Source organism: Phytophthora parasitica (genome assembly GCF_000247585.1).
Source record: "Phytophthora parasitica INRA-310 unplaced genomic scaffold supercont2.16, whole genome shotgun sequence".
NCBI lineage: Eukaryota > Oomycota > Peronosporomycetes > Peronosporales > Peronosporaceae > Phytophthora > Phytophthora nicotianae.
Genome location: NW_008649002.1, coordinates 199,426 through 225,634, shown reverse-complemented (window position 1 = coordinate 225,634; position 26,209 = coordinate 199,426). Strand labels below are relative to the sequence as shown.

The 26,209-nt window shown below is 47.3% G+C and overlaps 8 protein-coding genes across 20 annotated transcripts; 3 read left to right on the top strand and 5 right to left on the bottom strand.

The window, feature by feature from the left end:
• Positions 1–2,223: 2,223 nt before the first annotated feature.
• PPTG_08735 (hypothetical protein) lies at positions 2,224–5,447 on the bottom strand. The gene is made up of 6 exons (XM_008903463.1): positions 4,140–5,447; positions 3,805–4,071; positions 3,001–3,741; positions 2,788–2,937; positions 2,576–2,712; positions 2,224–2,508 (listed from the first exon to the last, which is right to left on the bottom strand). Exons 1-6 carry the CDS (start codon positions 5,325–5,327, stop codon positions 2,262–2,264), a joined length of 2,730 nt encoding a protein of 909 aa, XP_008901711.1. The 5' UTR covers positions 5,328–5,447; the 3' UTR covers positions 2,224–2,261.
• Positions 5,448–6,260: 813 nt separating this feature from the next.
• On the bottom strand, positions 6,261–7,106 carry PPTG_08734 (hypothetical protein; the record flags this gene model as incomplete). Its single annotated transcript, XM_008903462.1, has 1 exon — positions 6,261–7,106. One exon carries the CDS (start codon positions 7,104–7,106, stop codon positions 6,261–6,263), a length of 846 nt encoding a protein of 281 aa, XP_008901710.1.
• A 1,429-nt stretch (positions 7,107–8,535) lies between these two features.
• On the bottom strand, positions 8,536–11,619 carry PPTG_08733. Of its 2 annotated transcripts, XM_008903460.1 has the most exons (4): positions 11,430–11,619; positions 11,319–11,372; positions 10,348–11,247; positions 8,536–10,282 (listed from the first exon to the last, which is right to left on the bottom strand). In XM_008903460.1, exons 1-4 carry the CDS (start codon positions 11,511–11,513, stop codon positions 8,648–8,650), a joined length of 2,673 nt encoding a protein of 890 aa, XP_008901708.1. In that variant the 5' UTR covers positions 11,514–11,619; the 3' UTR covers positions 8,536–8,647. The 2 variants fall into 2 exon arrangements, with proteins under 2 accessions (XP_008901708.1, XP_008901709.1); XM_008903461.1 differs by having other exon boundaries at positions 10,348–11,372.
• A 48-nt stretch (positions 11,620–11,667) lies between these two features.
• Positions 11,668–14,083, top strand: PPTG_08732 (hypothetical protein). Its single transcript, XM_008903459.1, has 5 exons — positions 11,668–11,981; positions 12,047–12,158; positions 12,228–12,278; positions 12,342–12,446; positions 12,515–14,083. The coding sequence occupies exons 1-5, from the start codon at positions 11,680–11,682 to the stop codon at positions 13,964–13,966; spliced, it is 2,022 nt and encodes a 673-aa protein (XP_008901707.1). The 5' UTR covers positions 11,668–11,679; the 3' UTR covers positions 13,967–14,083.
• Positions 12,433–19,367, bottom strand: PPTG_08731 (hypothetical protein). Of its 9 annotated transcripts, XM_008903456.1 has the most exons (8): positions 19,174–19,367; positions 18,646–19,069; positions 18,240–18,573; positions 17,968–18,173; positions 17,774–17,899; positions 14,320–17,701; positions 13,802–14,251; positions 12,433–13,733 (listed from the first exon to the last, which is right to left on the bottom strand). In XM_008903456.1, the coding sequence occupies exons 1-7, from the start codon at positions 19,314–19,316 to the stop codon at positions 14,130–14,132; spliced, it is 4,737 nt and encodes a 1,578-aa protein (XP_008901704.1). In that variant the 5' UTR covers positions 19,317–19,367; the 3' UTR covers positions 12,433–13,733; positions 13,802–14,129. The 9 variants fall into 9 exon arrangements, with proteins under 9 accessions (XP_008901704.1, XP_008901706.1, XP_008901698.1 ...); XM_008903458.1 differs by having other exon boundaries at positions 13,802–17,701; XM_008903450.1 differs by having other exon boundaries at positions 12,433–14,251.
• PPTG_08730 lies at positions 19,346–21,051 on the top strand. Of its 2 annotated transcripts, XM_008903448.1 has the most exons (5): positions 19,346–19,763; positions 19,853–20,027; positions 20,155–20,179; positions 20,265–20,373; positions 20,450–21,051. In XM_008903448.1, the coding sequence occupies exons 1-5, from the start codon at positions 19,710–19,712 to the stop codon at positions 20,786–20,788; spliced, it is 702 nt and encodes a 233-aa protein (XP_008901696.1). In that variant the 5' UTR covers positions 19,346–19,709; the 3' UTR covers positions 20,789–21,051. The 2 variants fall into 2 exon arrangements, with proteins under 2 accessions (XP_008901696.1, XP_008901697.1); XM_008903449.1 differs by having other exon boundaries at positions 19,346–20,027.
• Positions 21,052–24,288: 3,237 nt separating this feature from the next.
• PPTG_08729 lies at positions 24,289–25,240 on the top strand. Of its 2 annotated transcripts, XM_008903447.1 has the most exons (2): positions 24,289–24,743; positions 24,810–25,240. In XM_008903447.1, exons 1-2 carry the CDS (start codon positions 24,362–24,364, stop codon positions 25,052–25,054), a joined length of 627 nt encoding a protein of 208 aa, XP_008901695.1. In that variant the 5' UTR covers positions 24,289–24,361; the 3' UTR covers positions 25,055–25,240. The 2 variants fall into 2 exon arrangements, with proteins under 2 accessions (XP_008901695.1, XP_008901694.1); XM_008903446.1 differs by having other exon boundaries at positions 24,289–25,226.
• On the bottom strand, positions 24,751–26,023 carry PPTG_08728. 2 transcript variants are annotated; one of them, XM_008903444.1, is made up of 5 exons: positions 25,934–26,023; positions 25,672–25,856; positions 25,515–25,611; positions 25,374–25,453; positions 24,751–25,308 (listed from the first exon to the last, which is right to left on the bottom strand). In XM_008903444.1, exons 1-5 carry the CDS (start codon positions 25,965–25,967, stop codon positions 25,249–25,251), a joined length of 456 nt encoding a protein of 151 aa, XP_008901692.1. In that variant the 5' UTR covers positions 25,968–26,023; the 3' UTR covers positions 24,751–25,248. The 2 variants fall into 2 exon arrangements, with proteins under 2 accessions (XP_008901692.1, XP_008901693.1); XM_008903445.1 differs by having other exon boundaries at positions 25,374–25,611.
• Between the last annotated feature and the right edge of the window lie 186 nt (positions 26,024–26,209).

Sequence of the window (26,209 nt, the reverse complement as noted above, 5' to 3'; positions counted from 1 at the left end):
GGGGGGGGGTATGAGTTGGCTATATGCCTATTTCCATATTTATAAGAATGTTGGCAATGTCGGGGTGTCCAGGCTCGAAACATCCCACGGCGGGATCCGGTTTGAAAGATGTATGCTTGGACACAAACGGCGATGGAGACAATCACTGATAGCTCTCGCTATTGACCATAGCTGAAAATTAACTGTACGTTCGCTGAAAGGTGGAGCAATAAACGCAATAAGCATCCTCATTCTCTATGGCATCAGTTTGGTGTTGAATATCCTCCGACCAAAATGATCCTTCACCCACAATTGGTTCAAGTTGACCAATGCCCTGTAAGACTATGGATGGAGGCCAAAATTTTGGTTCCATCTTTTATGGGCCCATTTGTTCATAATTGAGTAGTCCCATAACACAAGCGCGTCCTTATAGAAACAAATGACCTAGTATTGTATAGTATACTTTAGGAAAGAGGCTCGCAAAATGGCCACGTAACGGCTCAAGATATTTATTATCATAGATGCAAGCTCATTTGTTTGTTACGACTATTAGCTTATTAGATTGCGAGAACATGACGCAAACATACTTCGATTTGTTGAAAATATTATGTGTATTTCACTCGTGAGTGATGCGCTATGTTGCCTTGGAACAAAACAATATCAATAATTACGAAAGGCTTCTGAAGAATAAGTTCAACAATGAAAAACTGCATACATACATACATACATACAATCATACATACATACACTCCCATAGCATGGTAGTGACCAGCCACGCCGAATATTTGAGTTCAGCTGGTCAGATTATTCTGCTCGGCGTAAACTTAAAATTGCGTGTCTTTTACAATCCTATTGGTCCAAAATCACGTGGATTTGCAGCAATCAAGTTTCCATCCGGAAATTGTGATTATTGGACGCTGTGCGAAATTTCCGACCAAGATAAGATTATGATTCGTAGGTTTTCATTGATAGCTACAGATAAAACAGGATTTGAGAAAGACAGTTTTTAGGATGGGACCTGGATACGTGCGTGAATATCCGGTTGCCAAGAACTACTGGTTGTGCGGCAGCTACTAGCTTGCCGCCGCCAACTCTAAGTGATTAATCACTTCTCATTTTGCCTCTTCTGTTCACCTTAACCTTCAATCAAGACCTCGACTGGAGCGCCGCCGCTGCTACCTTTGACTCCGCCTCCGACTCGCCACCGCCTTCGACTTCGACTCTCTTCGCCAAGGCCGCCAACGACTGCTTCTTCCGTTTGGCAGGCCCCAAGAACGTCACATAGTAGCACTTGGTGTGTCAAGCTTCGGTTCAAGTTCAAGAGTCGAAGACTGGTATTGTCTCTTAGAACGAGCTTTAACGTTCGGTGGATCGATGTTATCTCGTTCAACATTCAGCTGACGTCAAATGAAAGCTGAATGTTGAGCAAGAGTATCATTTTTAAAGCATATTCCGGCGCCGGATTGTCCGTATCTGATAGTTTTTTTTTTAAGGGCTAACAGGCTTTGGTCGCGAACCTTCGCAGGATTGCTAGCTACGCACTTTCTCTTTGTAGGCTTGTCGCTGATTGGACTCGCGAGTGCATACGAGCGGGACATTCCGTGATCTAAAGAAGAAGCGTCACTATACTGTCGCTTATAAAGGTAGTTTATTCAATTGGTAATGCAACATAAAACTAAAACAGTATAAACTCGCCCAAAAGGCCGTCTAAACGCAGATTATCAATTATCCAAGAGAAAGTACCTAGAGAAAAATAGCAGGTAGAAAAACTTTTCGTGGGGTCCGTTCATCGACACATTTTTGGGGTCAGTTTTACCCAGTTTTACTCTTATATATTGTATCGCACAACGAGCCGTTGAAGCCTGAGAAAGCATTTACACTCAAAAATCAATAGGCTACCTCAAAGCATGGTCTACTTGTACTTACCGCAAGGTCACCGCACTTGTGAAATGGTTGGAAGAGGCAAGTTGAAATCACATACATACATTGTTTATCTAGAAACCAATCATCGGTATGTTAGATCTCCTTCTGGCGTGCAAGCAAGTTGTCTTCAAACGCAAATGAGAGCGTGCTATCGTTCGCATTAATCGTAATGCCACGTAGAAGCTCTTGTTCTGGACATGTAGTCCCACATATAATTTGTCCCGACCGATTACATTTTTTTTTTTTTTTGATCAAGTTTATCCAAAGTGAGTTTATTTTTTAACACCCACTCGAAAAACAAATTATATAAGAGATAAGATAGTCCTGGTAACTCTACTAGCTGAAAATTATTTCAGTCTTCAGTGCAGAGGGTAGACAGTGTCTAGAAACGTGTTCCAATCGTCGATGGTACTTACATCTTGATAAATATCATTGCGATGAAGCAGCAACCGCTTCCGAATATCCTGGTGGTCCATTGCAACGCTCACAGCTAGATGAACATATTCGTCGAGCGATTTTGCAATACAATCAGAAGCGTTCATGTAGCGCAAAAATCCAGCAGCGAGGTGGACAACGCTCTGTGCAGCAGGTAGTGTTATCACCGGGCTGGTTACAAATATCCCGTTATCCAGTTGGATTTTCATAATATCAGAGGAATACAACAGATCCTTACATGCCCAAATGTAGCGCATCCAGTGTCGTGACGCCGCCTCCGAATGGAAAGGGGTCGAGTACAACGTCAGCATGTGCTAACAACGCCTGAAATTCGGTAAAAGGTAGCGTCGGTAAGAACAGCACTAGCCGATGGTTCTTCATTTCGATACAAACACGCGTCAGATTCATCGTATAGATAAAAAAAAATATCAAACAGTTTGAATTCTTTACCCGTCCAAAACGCTGTCGAAATCTCCGCCGCACCTTCTCCATCCAGACTAATTGCGTATTGGACGCCAACAAGACGATGGTGGCCTTGTTGTCACGCTCCAAAATCCTGGCCAACGCTTCATCAAACGCTGGATGAAGTTTCATCAATGTCTGCATTTTTTTTAGCGAATAGTTAGAATAACACCGTATAAATATTTAACACAACGCACTCACCTGCGGGCACACGTAAAGTCTCCGGTTTGTTGGTAGATACAGTCTAGATCGAGTGATCTCTCTAGACTCTATCGTTAGCGGGTTGGGCTCAGTGAAAATCGTGCTGAGACCACGGAATAGCACGATCTGCTCCGAGAACGATGACCGACGATAACCTGACAACTTAAGCTGTTCGTTAACCGGCGTCGACTCGGTTGGCTCGTCGAAATTATCAGAGACAAAATGCTCTGAAGAAATGAAATAGTCGATATTTGGGTTACCCGTGGTGATCGGATGTCCCCAGAAAACGCACTGAATGGGAGCCACGCGATGGTGAGAGAGTAAAACTGTCCACTCGTCCATGCCCAATTCAGGAAAAATCGCAATATCTAATTGCGCTTGTCGAAGAATGTGCACTGCTGGGTCTTGAGTTTCAGGTAATTCGACGTATTCATCTGCTGTATGCTTGAATAATTCTGAAATCTTGTCACCATCACGCAGGAAGTGCACGCAGCGATAAATGATAACATGGAATTTGGCTCGATCCAGATTTTGAACGACGCCAAGCAGTAGTTTACCAACCGAATGGCTTCGAAACCAGGAAGAGATAAAACCAACCCGCCGACGTTTGTGGTCATCACCTGGTATTAGTGTTTCTTCAGATCGGTCAGGGTTTTGCGGCTCAAAGGAGGAAGTGAGACTTGGGTAGACTAGAGATCGAAGTCGATTTATAGCCTCTTGAATAGGAAGAACATCGACACCCTGAGCACGAGACATAAAATTCCGTCAGACACAGCCTTGCTGGTAATAACGCTTGGATCGTACCTGGTAGCCGATAAACATGGTGGGAGGCGTGATGGTATACTGAAGATATGCCGCTTCTTCGGGCCGAAGAACCGGACCTGTTATACTTAAAGCTGCTTCGTTGGATTCGTCAGCGATTTCTAGTGGCGAGACAACCCGTTCTTCCAATTCGTGTTTTATCGCAAGTGTTTCAGTGAAAATGTTCAGTTTACTCTTCAGTTCAGCGATGAATAAGTCCAATTCGTTCTGGGAAGAGAAAACAACTGGCACAGCTAGGAGCTGACGAAGCTAAAGTATCATACAACACCAAGTTAGCAATGTGGTAATTGTGACATTGAGTCAGCATGTACTCGTACCTCAAGCGTAGTTGAATCACCCGGGCACATTCGCGCAGCATAACCAAAGAAACGCAGAGATTCTTCAAACGGACCCAGCTCGTCCAAGAAAACGCCCATCATAACGAGCGAGTGAAAAAATTCCTTCGTAAATTCACTACTGAACTCTCGAGACAGAGTCCCTGTGCGTTCATTGGGGTAGCAGCACGCCAACGCCAAATTCGTGTCATTAACTAGTCCCGCTGCAAGTCCCAAACATTCTTCATCGTGACTCGATCTCTCCAATTTAGTCAATCGGTTGAACGCTCCTTCCGCCACTTTCAGACTTGGAGTACCGGCATCAAATTTCAAAGTCTGACATGCTGAAGTTTCAGACAGGCTTGTTATCACATCTCCTTGTAGAAATTTCAGAAATGACAGCATACACTGTATCGATGTGTCGGAACGATTATCTGAAGATGCTGGTATTTTTTGGAGTAGAGAAAAACTATGTGAATAGTATCCCGATTCCATTAGTTTTCGAGCTGCTGTTCGCACAAGTAAGCGCTCCTTACGACTGTCAGTCTGTGATTCATTATTCCACAACTGTATTTGCAGAACTGCAGCAGCTACAGAAGCATGGAGAGCTGCCTCACTAGCAAAGCTCCACTTAGAAAGCTGCTTCACGCAGAATGGCAAGAACTCCATTAACTCCTTCGCTTCAGCGTCGCTGTGAACGGTACCAACTCTTTCATACTCCTCTGTCCATATCATGGACAGCAATCCATCCAGCGTCCCCACCATTGGCTCAAGTTGCTCCATAACATACTTGAATTCCTCGTAGACAGCCACAGGTGCATTGATATCCACCAAAAACTGGAGCCTCGTACGCGCTTGGTTAGCCAAACTTATAGTCTCTATCTTCAGTTCAATCCCAGTCAATTCATCACGTCGCTTCACCATTTCAATCAGTTTTTCTCCATCGCTTAGTGTTACCGACACCGCAGCAGTTGTAACATGTTCATATTCGAGACTACTAAGGGGAATCAGGGTATCCTCTGAGTTCACAAGTATCATCAAAGCCGCATCCTTAACCGCCACGTTCACTATTTTCTCCTGAAATGAGCACTCGCCACGACGAACAATCACTGCAGTGTTCTCAAAATTTGAGAATTTCTTGTCCGATACCTGCGAGCAGCCCAGCATTTTATCGTTTGGCGCTAGGACCATTTTTATACTTTTGGTCTCGTCTGGTAGATAAGCTCCGAACGCAGCTAGTTGGCACCGGAACGGAAATGATGTCGTCTCGGCACTGCCAGGAGTTGCTGGCAACTGTGCAACGCATTCACCTAAAAGGTCTCAATATCAACCACTGTCGTGATGATTGCAAAAGGTTTACTTACCGATTGGGAGTGTTGGTTGCTTGGTCGCCACGACAACGAGCGCGGTCACACTTAGAAAACAGCAGAGTAGCTGTATTATCGGCTTCATGTTTGTCCTTCTTGATGCTTGTCAAGCGTGGGAGCTCACCACCTCTTCAAAGATCGCGTATCTTCTTTTTTTTCTCAATGTAGGGTATGGTAATTTATAATGTTTTACTTGAAGAAAAAGCACGATTTGTATTTAAAATAAGTGTGCTACAGTACTCCCACTCCAGTTAAAAAGGCTTAGAATGTACTTATAAGTATGCAATGGAAGCTCATCATTCAAGCTGAAGCTGAGCCCGCTCACGGGAATAAGCTCTCAACATCGTTGGGTTTTAGGTCCGTGTATAAGGAATATGACATGGTCCATACTCAGGGAAATACCCCTTTTAGGTAAATTATGATGTTGATTAGCGCGAATTCGGTGAGTGAGAAAGTTTTTCTCGTCGCGTCGTTGTTTGCGAGTCTGGAAGATGGTGAAGAGGGAAAGCCCAATTCCAGTGCCGCTGATCATCTGGGAGTTATTTCTCTCATGGTGATTCACGGAGCCTACAGTAGAGCGCTTGGCGATGCAAGAGGTGCTCTATTTGTCCAGGTACACGCCGCAATTTCACCAACCAGGGTGATATCAAAATGAGGCAGTTACAATGTAAAATTTGCAGACACTTTACGACATCAAGCATGTTCAATCTACTTTTTTCACCTTTTCAATCAGAGACGCCGACCCTTGGCACAGTTTCTACTGCTGTTGTTGCTGCTGAGTGTTCTGTACCTCTTGAACGATGTGAACGTCGTCGTTGGAGTATTGGCAGACCGGATTCTTGGGACCATTGCTCAGAATCACCGGTCGGGCTCCACTTTTGTTGACACCGAATGATGAGGCACATTCCGTGTAGTTCTCCGCGCTTGGCTTCACGTAAATGTTGCGCAAAACAGCTTGGTCGCCGAAATTCTCGTTCATCATGACGATACTCACGTTTGGGTCCACGCGCTGAGCCTGGATGATCTCAAGGTCAGCTAAAATGTTGGTCATGTTGAGGAAGCGCTGACGAGGGTTACTCTTGCAGTTACCGCACGAGCGGTACAGCTTGCCGAAGTCTTGTGCAAAGAATCCTTCGACAACGACAGTACCGTATCCGTTGTGCTGGATTACCTTGTCGTCCGCGTAACGAGCCCCGCCACCGATGACTCTGGAGACACTGGAGGCATTTCCACCCTTGATACTCAGAGCATCCTCGCACACGTCCTCCCACCACACATTTTCGATCGTGCAGTCCGACATCTCACAATGAACACCCTCCATTTGGTTCGTGCCGATGATAACGTTCTTGAGCGTGGCACCGGGCTCGACCTCGAACACAGCATTGGATGTTCCGTTGCTTTCGGTCTGTCCGAGGCAGGTGATGTCCGAGCGATCGTACGTTTTCATACCACCGTCGAACACTTCGCCCGATTTCACGACGTAGACTTCACTGAAGCTGACATTACCTTGACTAAGTGGCCAAGTACCATCGGGGACTGGAGCACCAAATGCAACTGCAGCGCCGATCGCAAGGGTAGCAGCTGAACCGAGGAACTGAAGCATGGAAATGGCAAAGCTGAAATCAAGTGAACTGTTGCAGGCGAGGGGGAATTCGCAAATGGGAAGTGCGAGGAATGGCAATAACAGGTATAGTAGTCTTGTTGTTGGTTGTTGCTGTCTGTCGACACGCGAGGCTTTCGGTTTTGCGGCACGTATTCACTGTTTACGCACACGAGCATGGCCATTGACAATGGCCCATTGTGATCGCTTTGTCAAAGCTCCACGGATCCCACATGGACATGCAACAAATCTTTAATTTTTCTTAGTAGTAAGTACTCTCTTTTACAGTAGTTGGAATTAATCGAAGGGGTTAATAAACACCGGCTAATCGCGCGCCACCGCCATGTGGTGGTGTATTTGAGGCGTGAGGCTCATGGTGAGCGTGTGTGGCGATTATCGACGAAAGTGGAGCCAGGTGAATATTGTAATCGCCACGTACGTGTAGATTCCGCGGGCACACAATCGATGTCACCATCGAGAAAAATATCTCTCAGTTTTACAGACACTACGGTACTGTATTACATGTACCTATTGGAAAAAGCGAAGTTTGAAAACCTCATAAACGCCGGCCTTCACGAATAAATTAAATCACATGTAATATTAGAATGCAAGCTCACGAATCAATGCTCGTTGATAAGGGCATCGCTCGTGCTCTTTTGGTGACCAATTAACGTTTCTGCCGTGATAGTCAATAGTTGATGACATATTTGAAGCTATATCAGCGAACTTTAGTTATCCGAATTGCCTCATTGTTCCACTGGAAATAAAGTATTGGAATATCCGCCGGTAATCTATCTGTCATTTATTCGGATATAATTCAAATATTCCTTGTCAATCTTAGATACATATTATGTAGTAAAGAATCGTAATGTCTGGAATTTCAGGATTTGGATCTGCCAGAAAACGGGCATTTTTGCTTATATTCCATGTTACCTGTATTCCACAAGAATTAAGAATTGGGATATCCATCGATAATCTATCCGATTCTATCCAGAATTGACGCAACTCCAACAACTAATCACCGGGTCGCCATGCAGTATGTTTTCCATATAGTGCTATGATATCCGTAAATTACAGCAGTGACCTGGATACCGAAGGCAACTAATTATGTTTCTGGTTTGTAAAGCACAGCTCCATCGTATAGGTCGGTCAACCCGCCACATTCTTTTGCATGTATGTCAGGCGAAAAGTAAGCCAAGGGCAAAAATGTGGCTATCAATCAGATCGACACTTTTTTTCAAGTGATATGAAGATCCTTCTCTTGTTTACTTGTTTATGCTTAATCGATTTCGATTTTATTCTGATCTTGATCTTGTTGATTGTACAGCTGACAAAAATATGTTACTTGATCCAACTAGGTGCATGCCAAGAGAGGAATGCTACGCAAAAAATCACTGAAGTCCACCCAGCTGGGCGGGCATGTGTTTCAACATGCTAGTGCAAATATTTCGCTTTATTTTTTTGTACTTCATCAAAAATAGCTAAAAACAAACAAATCTCAACTGCGTCATCGAAACTTTTGTGAAGTTAAACAATGACATTATCTATTTATCCGGCCCCAAGAAGCCTACGTGGCGCAGGAAGCCTATCAGTGCCTTTTTCTCTGCTTCTTCGTAATTTTTATTGTGGCCACAATGCAGAGGCAATAGGCATCCAAGCTTGGGATCGCCCGTGTTGATCACCAACGGAACACTCTCGCTCTCTATCGATTTATCGGCCTTCTTGTGCTTGTCACTTGGAGAAACTTCACTTTTCTCAACGGGTTCGTTGGTTTTTGAGCTGTCCAGATGGCGCCATCGTCGCTCCAACGCATCATTTAAATACTCGATCATAAGCACAACAAATCCAATATCGTAGTCGAACTTGAGTGGCGGATACTGTTCTACAAGATGCTGCAGCATCACATGCGCCTCCGCGACTGTAATCGGCACAATAAAGATGCCATTACGGTCAAAAGGCTCGATCGAGCGCACATTTCTCCGCTCAGGAGCAACACGCCCACCCCACGCCAATAACGAAGCCGTCCAAGCGCGGATTTTGTCATATCCGCCGTTCTCTGCAGCTTGAAGAAGCACCTGGCCACAATATCCGTCCAAACGTGCGAGTTGCATCCAAATGATTGCCAACAATTCATCTGGAAAAGCTGCAGTGGTGGTAATAGGAGCAGGAGCTGTCGGGTCCGAAGAAATCATCGGGTGCTGCTCGCTATCTGGTGCATTTTCTTCCGGTACTTGAGAATCCTTAACGGTAATAGAGACGTGGCTTGACGTCGCGGTTTTCTCGCTATCTTCAGAAATTTTGCCATGATCTTCAGCTTCCTTATCGCGCCGTGTCGTGTACTCCAGTGCTCGTCTTCCGACAGATAAAACAGCGTCACTAAAGCGAGCTGCCATCGTCTCTGTCAACGGCTGTCCAAGTTGTGGACGACTCGCTGCTTCACTTACTCGACGAGCACTGCGAGGGCCACATCGTGTCCGAATTTTGCGTACAAAATTTGTCGGTGACGCAGGCAACGTAGGCGAGCCGTCAGCTTCACGTTGGCGAGGTAGATTGAACGTCTTGTCGCCCAATTCAAGACTCAGCGCGACGCCAGATTTGAGCGATGCTCCATCCAAAATGATCTCGTCGCTCGGGTCCGAGCACAAGAGCTTGGCACATGTCGCTTCCAGGTAATTCTGCACATTATCCGTCTCCCAGCGCATGACCCAGTCGACTACCGTTCCAGCCCATCTAGCGATCATTCGTTGGGCTAAAGCTGGTACCGTAGTGAACGTTCGGTCAGCTATAAGAACGTTAACGTGAGGCGAATTGCGCGCCAGATACGTGGCCACCAGTCCACCGATGGATTCGCCATGGACTGCGATTTTGTTGATGCCTCGCTCGCTCTTGAGATAATTTACAATTGCAATTCCATCCAGATTGTGCATTTGAGGAGACGGTGAGCCTTTGCAGCGTCCGTATCCGCGGTAATTGTACACTAGAACGTGACAGTCAAGTTCGGAAGTGTAGAACTTGATCCAGTCCATTTGAAGATGGTGAAGCTCGTACAGACCGCCGTTCGGGTTGCACAGAATGACAACCGGGCGGTCCACAGCGTCACGTCCACTTGCAGCAGGCGGCATGAGCATAGCGTCCACCTGATGGCCCTTATAGCCTGGAATCCAGATCTGCTCCGCTTTCTACAGTTAAGCAACAACCAGTTAGAACCCTACAAGGATAAGTAAAGCTATGATGAACAACGTACAAAGCGCACGGTCATGTCTGCACGGAGCATTTCCAGCGTCGCGATATGGTCGACTTCAGGGGTCGATCCACGGCATAATTCTTTAGCAATCCAAGTCAAATTTCTGGTCGCTGGGGCATCAGTTTGTAGTCGTCCAATTAGTGGAATCGCAGCTTGTAAGCGTCGTACGGCAACGGCAAATGTCACCAGTGGGTGTGCAGCCTCAACAGGTTTGGGCTTCGCTGCCGCTTCCGCCTCCAACGCCGCAGAATCAACCGTTGTTGATCTTTTCAACACCGGTTTAGACCCTCCAAATAACTTCATTCGCGTATTCTCCGTAGTCTTTGAAGCTGCTTCCGTCTTGTCTTCACCTCCAAACACTTTGAGTCTTTGAGTGTCGAACGTTTTATCCGACGCTGAACACAATTTCGAACATGGTTCTGCTAATTTCTGGGAGTTCACCTTGTTGATCTCTCGTAAAATTCGCAGCAATTTTACTCCATTGTTTCCTAAATTTCCATCTCGTTCCACGATTTCCAGCGACTGCATCACCGGTAACATTAAAGTTTCCAGAGCGAATGTGAAATTCTGATGAACTTGTAGGAAGCGAAGCCTCATGGGTTTATTGCTGATGGTAGGGTCCAGCACTGCTGCCAGTTCGGCGGCAGATTCAGCGAAGATCTGTAGTCGGCGTTTAGTCAGTCGAGCGAAGTTGGCTTCACCCTCTCGGATCACAAGCTTTAATTGGCCGGGATATGCCATTAGAGAAGCTACCCGCCGGATGCCAAATATGATACCAAGTACTAGCACCACTAACAGTCCAGGAAGGGTGAGTAGTTGTGCCAATAGCCGTAATAATCCTCCGACTGTCACGAATATGGTGTTGGCGATCACGAATACGATGAGCACGGGCAGCGGGTTCTGTGTCATTGAAGTAATTCGGTGATAAATGTTATAAAATAAAAGAAACGAAATCAAGTGCATCGATTTACCATCACGATAAGTCGCCAGGGATGCCATAGTTGATATGCCATAGACGGCGCTGGCTAAATTGATACACCGATTAGGGGATAATTACGTAAAGAGACTGAACGAGCGCGTACCTGGTCGTCCTCCTCCTCGTTCTCGTCGTGGTCGTGATCCTCGCCGTGCGCATGGCCACACTTGCAGTCACTAGGCGTGAGCATCGAGCGAGCTCGTCCTAAGAAAACCCGAAATATTGAGCGGAGAACTGTACAGGATTAGTGTTGCATTGATTAGACAAACTACGGTACCATCATCTAAAACTAAATTGGAATCCTATTCTTGATCAGCTAAAAAAAAATCAGCTTCCGTAAGTGTAGCCATATTAAGATGGATACACCTTTTATTTCGAGCTTCAACTTAACGGACCAAAACTACCATGGTAGGGTGGGCGTAGTTTTTGACAGATTGACAGACAAGCTAACTCGGCGCAGTGGCACGATGGACGCGAGAGAGGAAGATGAATTGACCATCCAGATCCCGCCTCATGATGGATCCCAGACGGAGAGGACGCGAGGCACCTTCGGAGGTCGACAACGCTGGCTCTCCGGTAATGCGACCGACACCAAAGTGGCATTAGATAGCAAGGCTATGGAATCAATGGTGTCGCCACGGCGAGGACTTCACAAAATGTAAGATAAACACGATGGAGAAGTGACTTTTTTAATGTCATAATTGTGTTTGTCTTGATATGCAGGAAGGTATCTGCGCCGTCAGTGCAGCCTTACCTATCGTCGCTTGGCATCTCGGTCGGTGACGAGTCGCAAATTGTTGAGAAAGAGGTGGACGAGATTGCTGGTCTACGTCGGGTAAGCCTCGCCGCAGGAAATGAGATCATGAAGAATTAGCATGTTTGTTAACCGGAATTCTTTTTTAAGGAACACGATGCAGTAAAAAATATTAACTGGCGGAAGGAGCAAGAGATCAAGGTAGGAAATCATTCAAGTCAACTGAGCTGTCGTCTCTAAAGATGTCCACGATATGTTGCACAGAAACTCGAAGAAGAAGTAGAGAATATGACGATGACTCTGCACGGTCGTATGGCTGATAATTCTCAAATCAAATCTCAAATGGCAAACATCGAGAACAAGTCAGCGGTACGTTGTATATATGATCTTTGATCACTTTTGGAACCAAAGCTCACACGTTTGTCCTTCTTCTATAGCTTTACGAGTCCAAGCTGGAAGAAGAATACAAAGACCGTGGCGTGTACAACCACATGATTCAGCGTTTAACTCGAGAAGCGCTGGACGCCAAGAAGGCGACTATAGCGAAGGAGAAGACATTGCAAGCTCTTCAGCAGGAGCTCTCCAGTGCAATGACAGGCTTGCTTGCGGCACGACAAGAGAAATCAGCGGCCGAGAGTGCATACAAGACGCTCTACACGGACTGGTGGGAGAAAAAGCAGGCCAACATCCGCGCGCTAGACGACTTGCAGCATGCAGTAGAGCAGACCCGCTTGAAGTCCGACATCCTTGAGGCTCGCGAAGTCTCACGTAAAAACAATGTGCAGGCAGCGTTGGGTCAGCTCAAGCAGAAAGAGTCACGTCGTCTTCGTCGTGAATCATCGGCACAAATGACGCACTTCTCCGAGATTCAGGAGGAACTCTCAGACACGGATCGAAAGCTGATGAGCGTGGAGGCCGAGCTGAAGCAGATCATCGAGGCTGCTGGAACCAACGACGTGGACAAGATCATAGCCAAGTATGTTGGACGTGAGGATACTTTACGTGCCTTGAAAGAGGAGCACACCATCAGCGATGCGCGTATGCGTAAGCTTCGAGACCGTCACAAGCAACTGAACGAGTCCTTGAGTCACTTGCGAAGCGCAGCAGCCAACTCACGCACGATATACCAGGAAATGGACCAGACGTCGGAGCGCCTGAAAGAGACCGAGAAAGAGGCTGCTGTGCTTGCTGACAAGTGCAATCGCGCCAATGTGCTCATGGATGCATTTCGTGCGTGCATGCTCAAGTGTCTTACCAAGCTCAGCACGGTGCACGGTTCGCTTGATTACGACGACCAACACGAGCTGAGTCGAGCGATGGAGACACCCACAGCCGACTTGTTACACATTATGGAGCAGAAGCTCAATCGTGTCTTGGATGTCATCAATCGCGAAAAGGCCGAACGTGAGCTCCATCGATCCGAGACAACCACAAACCCCAACAGTTCGGGTTCAGGCTCCGTACTCACTGGTGGCGCCCCTACTACCGACGACAAGCCGGGTGTACACCAGAGTTCTGTGCGGGCTCCTGCATCCTCCGAGACAGAGGAGCATTTCATCTTGCGTATGGCATCAACGACCGCATCACCGGCCAACGTTCGTGTCCGCCCCAAGTCACGCTCGAGTGTGGTTAGATCCTCATTCCTGTTACTTCCTCCTGGAGAGGAACCGAAAGTGTCTTCGGTCAGACGTGCTGGTCACACCACTGCGCACGACGGTACTTACCATAACGACGAGTTTGAAGACAGTAACGCAGCACCTGTGGACTTGGCAGACGATGAAACCGTGATCGATCGGCACATGCGAAAGAAACTAGTGGGCCTGATTGTGAATCGAGGCAAACGCGGGAAAAAGTCGTCGACTCAGCCTCAAACCAGTCCTCAGCATTAACAGGCACGTACTAGACATCAGTAACAATTTGAGCAACAGCATATACTTCAAAGTGCGCTCCATCTAACTAATTCAACCTGGTCATCATCAAAACTGTGAGGATCATACAAACTAGCAGTAAAAACAGTGTGCAGTACTTGTCCTTCCATCACGTTAATAATCTTTAAAAGCAGTCCAAAGTGCTCAGATTCGCCTCTAAACAAACTGGGCATGAATTATCTTCCAAGCAATGCTCATGGAAAGCATGGCCGCACGGGAGCAACACCACGTCCAAATTGGCGTTGTCTGTGCACGACATAAAACACGTTAGCTCGACATCTCAGTAGAATAAGCACTGCAGCTACAAAACATACTGTCACAGATAATCACAACTGGAAGATCACAGGTTCCGCAAGTAGAGTCGTGTAGCTGCACTTCACCACCCCAGTCACTATTCCGATATTCAAAGGATCGACACGCCATCGGAGCTGCACCCAAAGACATCCGCGATCCTGCACCGCGGGTCGTACCACGATCCGGGCTAATCGGTCTGCAGAGAGACCCGATGTCGATACCTGTTTCCTCCACCTTGCTTTGTCTGTGTGACTTCGTCTCTTCATCATACTGTCTGCACTTGGCTTCCCACAGCTCGTACTGCTCTCGGCTCATAGCTGGGAAGAGCGCATCCATCTCAAGCTGCAGGATAGCAGCTAGTTGCGGTGCAAATGATACTGAGCTCGTGGCCGATACATCCTCTTTGTACGACGCCCACACGTTGGTGTCCACAATCTCTAAAATCTGCACAATCTCGTGCTTTTGGCGCTCAGTGAGCACGTGCGTTTCCACAATGGTGTGGTACGTTTGTAGCGGCGCAGCTGCAAAGAGCATCGGATAGCGAGCAAGAAGACGCATACCATATCCAAGATCCACCGAGTTCAACAATACGTGGATCACTGCAGAGCACAATCGTTCGTTGCGATTCTCGATTGACACAGACGTCTGAATCTGACTTAGGATCTCGGATAGGCATTCTTCCGAGCTGTGCGGTAGAACTGCCACTCGTTCAAACACGGCGTCAAAAACGACCAACTCGTCGCTTTTCGTGATAAGTGTCACCAACTCCGACAGTTCTGTGAATCCTCTTTTAAGCGCACCCTCGTCGTCTTCGTCTCGCAAAGACAGCACCGTCAACTCCATTAAAGCAGAGAACGCTTTGTTCTCTGCAAATATCTTCCAGCACGTCGAATGGTCATACATAAACCTATCAGGTTGGCGAATAAGTGCTGCAACCCAGGCAAGTCGACTGGATCTCTCCTCGTCGAACAAGTTCGCTACCACTGCATCACCAGCAAAACACAACTCCAAGCATCTGCTAACAACTTTTGCATCTTTACCAGCTTCGTCGCCCTTCTCTTCAAGAAGCCGGACAAGGTATCGGAAGTACTTCGACGTCTGGGCCACCGTCGCAGGCTTATAAATTTCACGAGTACCTTCCTCCGCTGCCTCCCAATCGAGTTCTTTCCCGAACAGAGCTTGTTCGATGTTCCACGGATACAACACGGGATATTTACTCACACACAACTCGATAGTTTCCTGGGGGCACTTCTTCAGCAAAATATCCAGCAAATGCAACAAGAGGCAAAGAGAGTCACGCTCTTTCAATGTTGAGAAGGCCTTGCCACTCTCCTTCTCCGAGATCCAACTCACAATATCGTCGCAAGTTTCCTCCATGTCAGCGCTTGCGACAACCTCATCAAGTACAATTTTTAAAGCACCTGTAAACTGGCGAAGGTTGCACACTTCAGCAGCAAGGTCCGGGTTAATGTACACACCGTATTTGGCTACGAATGCCTCGGCCTCCTCTGCTGTGGTTGATTCCGTCTCAGAATTGTCGTCATCACTGTCCCATTGGTAACGTGGCTCCAGCGTCATCGTAATCCCCATCTCAGTTTCATACAGTCTACAAAACTCCCCATCAGCGTGGTCCTTCTGGTTCAAAGGGTGCAAATGCAACTTCGATCCAGCAGCCCAAATCGCAAAGTAAATCGACACCAGTGTTCGCACCAGATTCCAGTCGCCTCTCGTCAGCGGTAAACCATCACCATCCACAAGTGCTTCGCCCCGTGCAAATCCAGTTGTAGCTGCAGGCGCATTAGTGAGTTCACTCTTATTTTCAATAGAGTCGTCGCTTCCTTCTGGGCCCTCGTGCTGCGCGGTAGGGTCGAAGCAGTTCAACCATGCACTAATTGTTGTCTGTACTTGGTGCATGTCGCCTTGAAGCAAGTACAAACTGGTCAGGCATGCACATACTCTAGTAATTCCAGATGCTGGCCAAAGTCTCCGCGCAAGATGCTTCGTTTTCTCGGCTGTAGCCGAAGCTGCATGGAGCTCTGAAGCTAGTTCGGTGACATCACGTCGAATGGTAGGCTCCAGCTCTGGCGAAACAGCGATTCGGCCACCTACGATGCACTTGAGCTTAATTTCACAGCTCGGTGTTGCCCCAAAATGCTTTTGGATCGCTCGCTGGGCTGCACGGCTTGCATCCGGAGACATTGATGCCCGATGCACCAGGCGCTGCTTAATTTTATTGACAGGAGTGGAGGCGCCGGACGATGGAGCTGTGGGGATAGAAGTCTGTACCTTCAGCGGCTCGATCAGGGCTGGCTTTGAGTCGCGTAGCTGGGCTTGCCTCTCATTCTCCTTGACGCGTTTTTCGTTGTGCCACCTTCCAGCATGTGCGCTTCCGTTCTCTTTGCTATCCTGACCGCTTTCTGGTAGATTCAGTTGTTCACTAATAGGTAAATTGGATGTGTACTTGAGGTTTGAGTCCCAAATATCCATCGAAATCGCCTCCAGCAGCACTTCCGTGTCAAGATTGCTTTCGTCTGCCTCTCCAATCGTTGACATTGCAATCCGCAACACGGAACATTCGTTAGTGTCAGTCTTGAGCCTCTGACCATGTGTATATCTCCGCTGAAGAAGTCGAGGATCTAGGTCGATAACTAGCTCGTCGCCATCAAATTCAGGAAAATCATTAAAGATCCCTGAAGCGTCCGAGCGGCCAAACGGATCAGTGATAATTGACCCGTCTATTAGGTGCGTGAGCATACTGCTGCCTGGGATAAACGTTGAAAACGCCTTGGCTGCCGCTGTTGATCCATCTTTTAGTACTGGGAGCAGGTTCATGTTCATGGTACCTTCCTCGTTTCGTATCTGCTCGGATCGTTTCACTTCCTCCATAACCTCTTCCATGTAATTTTCACGGTAGTCGTCAGCAAGCACGAAGTTTGCTCGCGGTAGCTCCGGAATTTCCATCAGTCTGGCTTCCACAAAAGAGCCATCAGGCGCGCAAATACTCTTGGAGTACGATTGATCCGATGGCGCCAATACTTCGAAGTACTCGATAGGTTTGTGCAGAGTGCTACCAGTTCCCAGTGTAACTTCTGTATCTGTGGAGTCATTTGGACCGGCAAATAAATCACTTGTCGCGTTGGCTGCTGCTGACACTGCTTGCTGCGGACGCTGCTTGAAAATGACTTGCAATGGCTGTGAATCAGTCGGAGTTGGAAGACCAGACTCGACTGCAACTCTGTACTCCTCTTCGAGCGCCTTAGTTTTGTCCACAAGTGCCTTCAGGGACGAAGTAAGCTCGTCATACTCTCTGGGCTTTGCACCAATTTTATCCAAATGAGCCAGCCATTGAGATTGTAATGACTCCAAAACAAAGGCATCATTCAGTTTGAACTCGACTGCGAGCTACATCATGCAGAAATTCTCGCTTTAGATTATGTTCAACAAGGAGGAAGTACAAGATATGTGCAAACTCACCTCAACAGCTTTCTTCATATCTTCCGAGCCATAAATCTGAAGGAACTGATCTGCTGAGCAGGACTGAATCAAAGACACCTTTGGCGCATCGCCATGGAGGACGACTAGTGTAGTTTCGTTGATAATCTGCTCAACACGAATCACGCTCGATATTAGAACGTCCAATCCACTCAGCAAAGGCACTAAGCACACACCTTCAAGTCGTGAATGATACCCAAATCCAGATGCCACTCAACAATTTCAACGGCAAAGGGGTCGAGGAAGAATAGCACGCTTGATCCCACGTTCCAGCTCACTAGCAAGGTGGTCGCATCTTTCACATCTTGTGGCGCATAAGAAGGATCTTGTACGAACTGAAAGCGGCCAAGCTTATTAATTGACAAATTCCGAGGCTGAATCCCTGAGAACCAGCGAAGCGTGTTAAAATCAATCGGATACTGTAACTTAATCCATAAATGATGCATACCTTCTTCCATAGCACATTCTGGGCTCCGCAGAAATTGCGTAGGGTTTTTGCTGAGAGAGAATTTCAGGGTCGACGAAACTGTACCTGATTGAGGATCTGCAACCCACACACGGCGACCCGGTCGCGACGAAAACACTCTGATTTCCCTCTTTTTCGCCGGATCAATCGCTTCCACGTTCAAACTGCTGAAAAAGCATGCGCCATACGACCCTTGCCGCGCCTTCGTACCGATCTGAACAGCGCTCCCATCTCCGGCCGTAAGGTTCAAGAGCAATACCCGCAATTGAGACGATACCATCAGGATGTAGGACCGCTCGCTTTTCGCTAGATCAAGCTGAACAAGTGGAATAACCACCGTCAGCCACAGACCGCTCTACGTCAAGCAACGTTATTTACTGTGATTTACCTGTACAATCCCCGTCTCTTCCTTCAGCAATAGCTCAGTGTCTGTGCTGCCGAAGATCGCGGACACGCCAGCACGGAGCACAGTTTGACACACGAGGCCTGCGTTACACGCTGAAAAGAGTCTTGTGCCACGTCTGTCCCACAGGAAGCAAGTGACGGGAAAACCTGCATGAAAGTCATGCGAGAACTCGACCTTCTCGCCGATCTTGTGGTAATCCGACAGCTGAATAGCGTACACGACGCCGCGCATGGTACCCACAACGAGGCGCTTCTGCAGCGGACAGATGCTCAGACAAGTGACAGCCACGCGGTCATTACTGGGAGGTGAGATCGTCTTGACCAAGTGGTACTTTGCCGACACCCGATCACTCTCGCTGCGACCCAACGCCGACGTTGCGTACAGATACACGCTGCCATTATTGGCGCTGTTGCCAAGGATACCCAAGAATGCGGAATTGAGATTACGGTAAGTCAGTACTTGCAGTGACCATCACTCTTGTTCCACATTCGAATGAGGAAGGATACTTACCCGCAGGCGATGAAGTTCTCGGACGCGTGCACGCAAGTGAAACGCACCTTGCGGTTCTGCGTGCCTAGGCCCAGGTCCTTGTAGTGCAGCAATGGCCGGCTGCGCACGGGGGTGGCCGCCGCGTCTCCCCCGTTGGGCGGCATCGCAGGCGGGACTTGATGTGCTGGGTCTTCCGCCGTTTGACTTGATGTTTGTATGGTCGCCTGGAAGTTGAACCGGTCAAGGTCTGGTTTGCTTATATCCGTTTTATTGGCTGAAAGTTTGAAATATATTGACCAATCCGAGTCTTCTCACGCCGCTCTGGAAAGGTGCATTAGACACAGTGCCAGGAAGCAAGCAAGCGCTATTCGTGCCGACCGACTCCAGTTCGCGGAAGACTATTCGCAATCTCACCTGATCCAGCACACACACGTAAAACACTAGACAAAGCTCGTGTTTCCAGCCGAGAGAGATCTCACACTAGGAGTCGCAAACACCGCGGCACGGGGACGCCGACAGTCAAGCTGGTTGAGTCGTCTCCTTCTCGCGCGCCAAGCATGTACATGCGCTCGGACTTTGCTGCACTTCGTGTACGGAAAGATGTGAACGAGGTGAACACACTCTTTTGCGCTGATCGACTGTGCGGCCCGGTTGAGGTTTTCTGACTAGGCGATTCTTTTTCTCCGTGTTCTTGTTCTAGCTTGCCAAGGCCAAGTTCACGTGCGCCCAAGCAAGGACTCGCGTGGAGTTTCCTGATGGAGCAAATAATATGCTGCAACTGATTTTTACGATCTCGATCATTGACTTGTCGGGTCCTTTTGCCAACGGCGATTTTACTTTCTTTGTGGATATCCCAAAGACGTACCCGTTTCACGGTAAGAAATTACGCTAACGGCGAGCTATCAGATAGATTGTGTCGTGTTTGCAGTGATACATTGTATTTACTAACTCTAGTACGGTGCTGTGGTTTTGTTTGGATGCGATTCATGTGACAAATTACAGCCCCCAGCGTGAGGTGTCTTACGAGGTAAGTCTCAACGAATTGCTTCTATTGAGGGCAACTTATGACCAGATATGTTCATGCTTGCTGCCGTGTTTTCTTTTGTTCGCAGAGTGTGGCATCCCAATATTGATATTGCGACGGGAAAGGTTATGATGCCAATTCTTGGCAAAGACTGGCGCCCTGTGCTCAGCATCAACACTGTCTTGCTTGGATTACAGGTATTAATTGCTCTTACAAGTGGACTGCGCAATGCTGCTATAGCTAACCCATTTCTGTGTGACTATTGATGTTTAGTTGATCTTTTTGGAGCCTGGCATCGACTATATTCTCAATCCTGCGGCAGCGGAGCAACTGCACCGAAACCCAGAACAGTTTAAGAACGAGGTTCAACAAATTCTCTGCGGAGGAAGATTCTACGGCGTTGACTTTCCTCCACATCCTCGGCAAATCGAGATACAGCGTCAGAGTTGGGGTCTACGAGTCAAGCGGCCTCGCGACGACGAATCTCCTGCCGCGAGCAGTGAATGGGATGGCATGTCAAGCCCGAATACTAGTGATGCTATCGGTATTGAAGCGCCAGTGCTTATGGATTGCACCGACGGCTCTGCTTGGAAAAGGTCGCGGCTCGAGTAGTTTCCACTACTTCCCGATTTTCTTTAAATTTCATCACTTTTTTTTATTTGCACACAGACTCTTGACACAATTGATGACTGAGAGATCTGATTGACCGATGGGCAAAAGATATTTACTGGATGGCATTCAGACGAAAAAAATCTCAATTTATTTCACAACAGATAACACCTGAATGTAGATCGAATGTTAACTAAAGTTACAGTCTGTAACATTCGTACCACCCTGTAGCTTACAGTTCCAGGGCGAAAATTTGAGAAGGCGTAAATTTGAATCAATTATTCTCAGATTGCACTAGCATGTTTGGAGGGATAAAATATTTAACAGGTATTTCTGTTATAATGTTGACGACGGCAACTAAAGCCCAGTACACCGTCAGTTTTCAATTTGACTTTCTACTGCTCCCTCATATTGCTCCGATCGTCGATATCCCGTAATGCGCGTAGTCAACATCCTCGTGGTGGCTGTAGCCGCAACCATCAGTTTAACGTCGGCAGAATTTGGCAAGTCCAGATTCTTAAAATTAGAGTCATTCACTGTGAATAACAGTGGCGATGGATCCTTGTGGAGCTACACCACGAACGATTGTGACGACAGCACCGAAGCCGAAGATGAAGAACGCGCTGTCAACTTCTCGGATGTCAAACAATGGCTCAAGGTACCACTTGGCCCCAGAAATGGAGAAACAAAAAGGTTTCCGAAGATGACTTTTCCCCGAAAACTATCGAGAAAATGCTGGAAAGCGAGCGCGTCCAGCGCAAGATGTTTAAGAGATGGAACAGCTACAGGATGGAGGACATCAAGATGAAGATTGGTGAATCAAAGCTGAACAACGACGATGTTGGTGTATTACCTCCAAAACCACCGAGTTTACTGACAACGCTGGAAAAATGTCAAGTAAGTAGCACACCGTGCTGCTACTGAAAGCGTCAGTAAGTGGGTACGACTTTCAATAGACACACACCAACTAACTAGGACATCATTCCGTCGTTCTGAGCGCAGCTTACTTAGAATAAGTCCTCCAATTGGTCTTACGGATTCAGAGCATTGGCATTTGTTTCACCAACTTGAGATAACTAACTACTACAGTAGTACAACTGTAGTTACTGCTGTTTTAGTACCTTCAACGCTGTCCAACGCAGATTGCAATAAATCTCGATGGTCTGCCAATTCGATAAAGCAACTAACAGAAAGTGCCAATTGAGTGCGTGAAATCGGATACACTCGAAAGAGTACGCCTACGCAATAACACGAAATAGTTTGTTGATTGTGTTTTAACAGCGCAATAATAAAGCTTAAACGTTTTAAAGACAATCCACAGTTCATCTAGCGCATCACGACACCAAAAGCTATGACGGCACTTACACGCTTCAATAACTATGAAAAAGTAAATGATCAATTTACTCCACGATTGTCTTATCTAGGAAGTATATTCACTTACAAGCGGGTGTCGTTGCCCACAAGCTCTCCCTCAATGTCAACAGTGATCCTAGCCTTTTTACTAGCCTTTCCTGCAGGCGGAAGGACCAGGACATCACAACGAGCCTCCGCACGAACTTCCTCCCGTTTCCTCTTGATCCAAACCTCAGTACCGATATTTGCCTTGGCCCCGCCATCCGTGTAGAGCTTTAAGCGTTTTGTCATGTTCACAATCGACGGCGGGTACAGCCCAGTGCACCTGAAACCACTAACAGCATTCGTTGATCGCTCGTTAATGGCCGTTTTGTAGGCCGAACACGCGATCCCAATAGCCGTCGTTTTTGACAGCACCATATCGGCTGTATTTAGCAGTTTTAGCTGCAAAGCATCGGCCACTGCGCTTTTGAAAGGCTTGAAGACGACTGCATCGAGAGGCTGGTACAAATGTGTAACGTTTGGAGGAAGGGTAAGCATCCAGACTCCCATGTCGTATGCCTCGATAATTGAATCTTTAAAAGTAAATGCCCGTCCAAAGAGATAAAAAATTAGATATAAAATAATTTAAACATTCATAGAACTTACCGAGGTCGAGGTGAGTCGAGCTATTGTCCAGCACTAGCAGAACAGGAAATCGAACACCACTTGACTTTACTTGGTCAACAAACATGGTCAGTCAGAGGCGAAATATCCCTCCGTTACTAAATCCCTTGGGCGCACCCGTCACTCGCGCACCCTTGATAGAAATAGTATGCTGCTCTGCCTTGTAAAGGCGTTTTCCAGGAAGAATAATGAGAGGAGGTATCGCTCCCCCGGCTGCATTGATGACAGCAACGACCGTCATGTGGAAGTTGGGCCTTGTCTCTTTACTCCAGACATTGGGAGATCCCTTGAGTGCAAGCACTCTGTTCGATGTTCCCTTCGGCATAAAGGAAGTCTCATCCATGTTGTATAATCTGTCAGCAGACAATCGTAGTTCAATCACGCGCTTGCACACCGCGTGGAAGAAGCCGAGAATACCCTCGTCGCCCACCATGTTCCGCACACGAGCAATTCTCTGCGCCAGTTCAGGGTGGCGGTCCTTAAATCGTCTGTACCAGCCCTTAGTAAGCGGTTGGTACGGTGTTCTACCGCGGGTAGTAGCTCCATGGAGCATTTCATTGATCTTGTTGGCTCGCTCTAAGACTCGAGCTGCGCCAACAGAGAAGCCCTCACGCTGCATCGCCGCAATCCATGCGACGAGGTCGTCTTCTTGCTCCGCAGGTAACGCTGGCTTGGGTCCTCGGCGCTTTTCCGCTATCTCCCCCGTAGTCTGCAGCTCTTGAGACTTCTTGAAAAGCGTGCGCAGGGGAACAGAGGACGTCCTCGCTACGGCCGCGAACTTCTCGCCCTCGTAGGCCCTGTCTAGCGCCTCTAGTACGTCCTCCTTCGTGCAGCCCCCCCCTCCCCGTCGAACTACCATGGTGATGAACCGGCTTCGAGTGTTAATGTATCTCCTACCGCGAGACCAATGAAGGGCTCACATTTAATACCTGTGAAATAGTATTTATGATTGAAAAACTTTATATAAACTCGTGCACTAAATTGACTGCTGGAGCAGTAGCCAATCAGGTCTCGATGTCAGCCAATGCAACGTTATGATTGGCAGCGACTACGCACAAAACTGATCCCACGCACTCAATTGGCATTTTCCGTTATTACCGCTGTGGAAAACGCCGATTCTCTGTTTTTACGATAATTACTGTAACTTTCTTATTGTAAGCTCAAAATGCAAATATTTAAAAAATAGCAATAAGTGATTGAAATGCAAAATGAATTTATAAAAACACAAGTAAGGAAATGGACATTGTTTCTTCATGTATTTCTAAATCAACATACCGGTACTAGAAATTGGAGTTGTAGTCTTGCATGAAAAAAGCACTTTCTAGAAGGTGTACACTTTTTCATCTCTGTTTTCATTTGGTTTTACTATTGTGAAAGGCAAAAGTGACACTTTTAACCTTTTTAATTTTATTGCTTTAAAAAAGCACTTTCTTTAAACTAGTATTTTTTGCAATATATTTTTGCAATAGTTCTTATTTTGCCTTACGATCGTTAAAAAAAAGGGGAGAAAATATAGTACTCTAACCATTCGCTGCAAGTCGTCACAACTTCGCTGTGATGGAAAAGGAACTGCAACAGAAGCTGCTGAGGGACGCTCAGTCTACAGACACCATGACGCGTCTCCTGAGCCAGGAGATTGCACTGTTTCAGCGCAGTATGTACAAGAACCACAGTCAGCACCGCCGCGCCTTCTTCTACAAGAATTTGCAGCAGGTTAAACGATGTCTACGCGATTACAAGGTGGAGGCACTTGCTGCGTCGTTTGCCGAGGCTGCAAGTGTCTTGAAGCGGTTGGAACTGGAGGCAGGGGCGCACCATATTTCTTGGAAATTATTGGCTTCAGATCTGAAGGTCAGCACGGACGCTGTACTGCGGAAGCTTGTGTCGATGGCTAAAGCTGCTGCGGAGGTGATTCGAGCAGCTCAGAAGGCATACAAAGGTAGATTTGACGCTCCATGGGCCTGTAATTGCTCTTGGGTACTAAGTAATTTGTATGTGGTTTCAGCCTTGATGGTGCAGTTCACAATGACCTACTTCATGCCGTTCGTGCTCACGATGAACAGCATCCTTGCTCGACTGGCTGTGCTGTTCAAAACGGTACTTGTACGAGCTATCGAGCTCCATGGAGGAGTCACATTGCTGTACTTGAACGAGGTGACAAAGTCGAATCCGCTGCGCGCCAAGACCACTGCCGTGCAGCTTCGAGGGTATCAGATTCCCAGCGACATCCTCCAGCTCGCCAACGCATAGAGAAATAGAGCGACATCGCAATAGAAATGACAAGTATCAGCTTGTCATCCAAAACGTACAAGGAATATGACGTAAAATACATGATATCGATAGAAAACCAAGCAAGTAGCACCCAAAACACAGTCTGAACGAGGACTGTGGACAAAATGGAGCAGCTTGTTCTGCTAAGACGCAGTAATTACTGCGTTCTCTAATCACGAGCTGTTCGGGGGAGTAGTATAGCCCACAATCGTCTTGTGGAACTCCACGACACCCTGCTCACACCAAGAAATGTACATCAGCATAAGACAAAGCTACAACTACTTCAAGTTCCACGCACCTGCACGCTGAGATCCAGTACTCGTGTGGTCATGTCTTCATCCATCTCCACTTGCACGCCGATAGTGCGCATTGTCGGCGCTGCATCGCATCACAACAACCGTCAGCTACTACACAAATATGTGCAACTCGAATCGCTTACCAGAACAGGTGCAGGACTTCTTCGAGAGACCGCAGCGGTTGCACTTGTAGTTGGATGGCACCAGTGGACACACGTGGCCCTTCTTGGGTTCACCGCACTAAGCATCAAACAAATTCTTAGCCTTCTCTTCATGCGTCCGAAGCTGAAAAATGCGCACCTTGCTGCAGCGGTAGTTGCCTCGGTTCCGGTTCTGTGACTTTCCTGCGGGGTCAAGATCGAAGGTGGCGCCATCCAGACCGATTATGGCCTTATTCCCGTCCTGTAGCTGGTCCATGAAGCCGCTTGTCGGGTCGGCGCCAGGCATCATGGGCATCGCGCCCATTCCGTAGTCCATCATCCCCACTGCAGCAAAAACACAAAAAGTCATCAGCCCTCTGCAATGCATGTCCGACATCACTGCGAACTCCCTGTCTACTTACTGCCATTCACGTCCATGGGCACGTTCCCGTTCATCTTATAGGTACGTCTTTGCTTGACGTATTGTGGAGCGGGATAAAGTGACTGACACGACTGAGAAAAAAATCGATGCTCACATTACTCTTCTCTTACTTGTTTACGTTATTTAATATCAGTATATTTACTCATTTTTAAATGAATTATCCAATAGAAAGCAAGTAAAGTAGCAATTTCATCTTTTTTACTCGATATCTATTCATTTCAAGCGGTTATTTCCTTTCCACTGCCTATTTTCATCT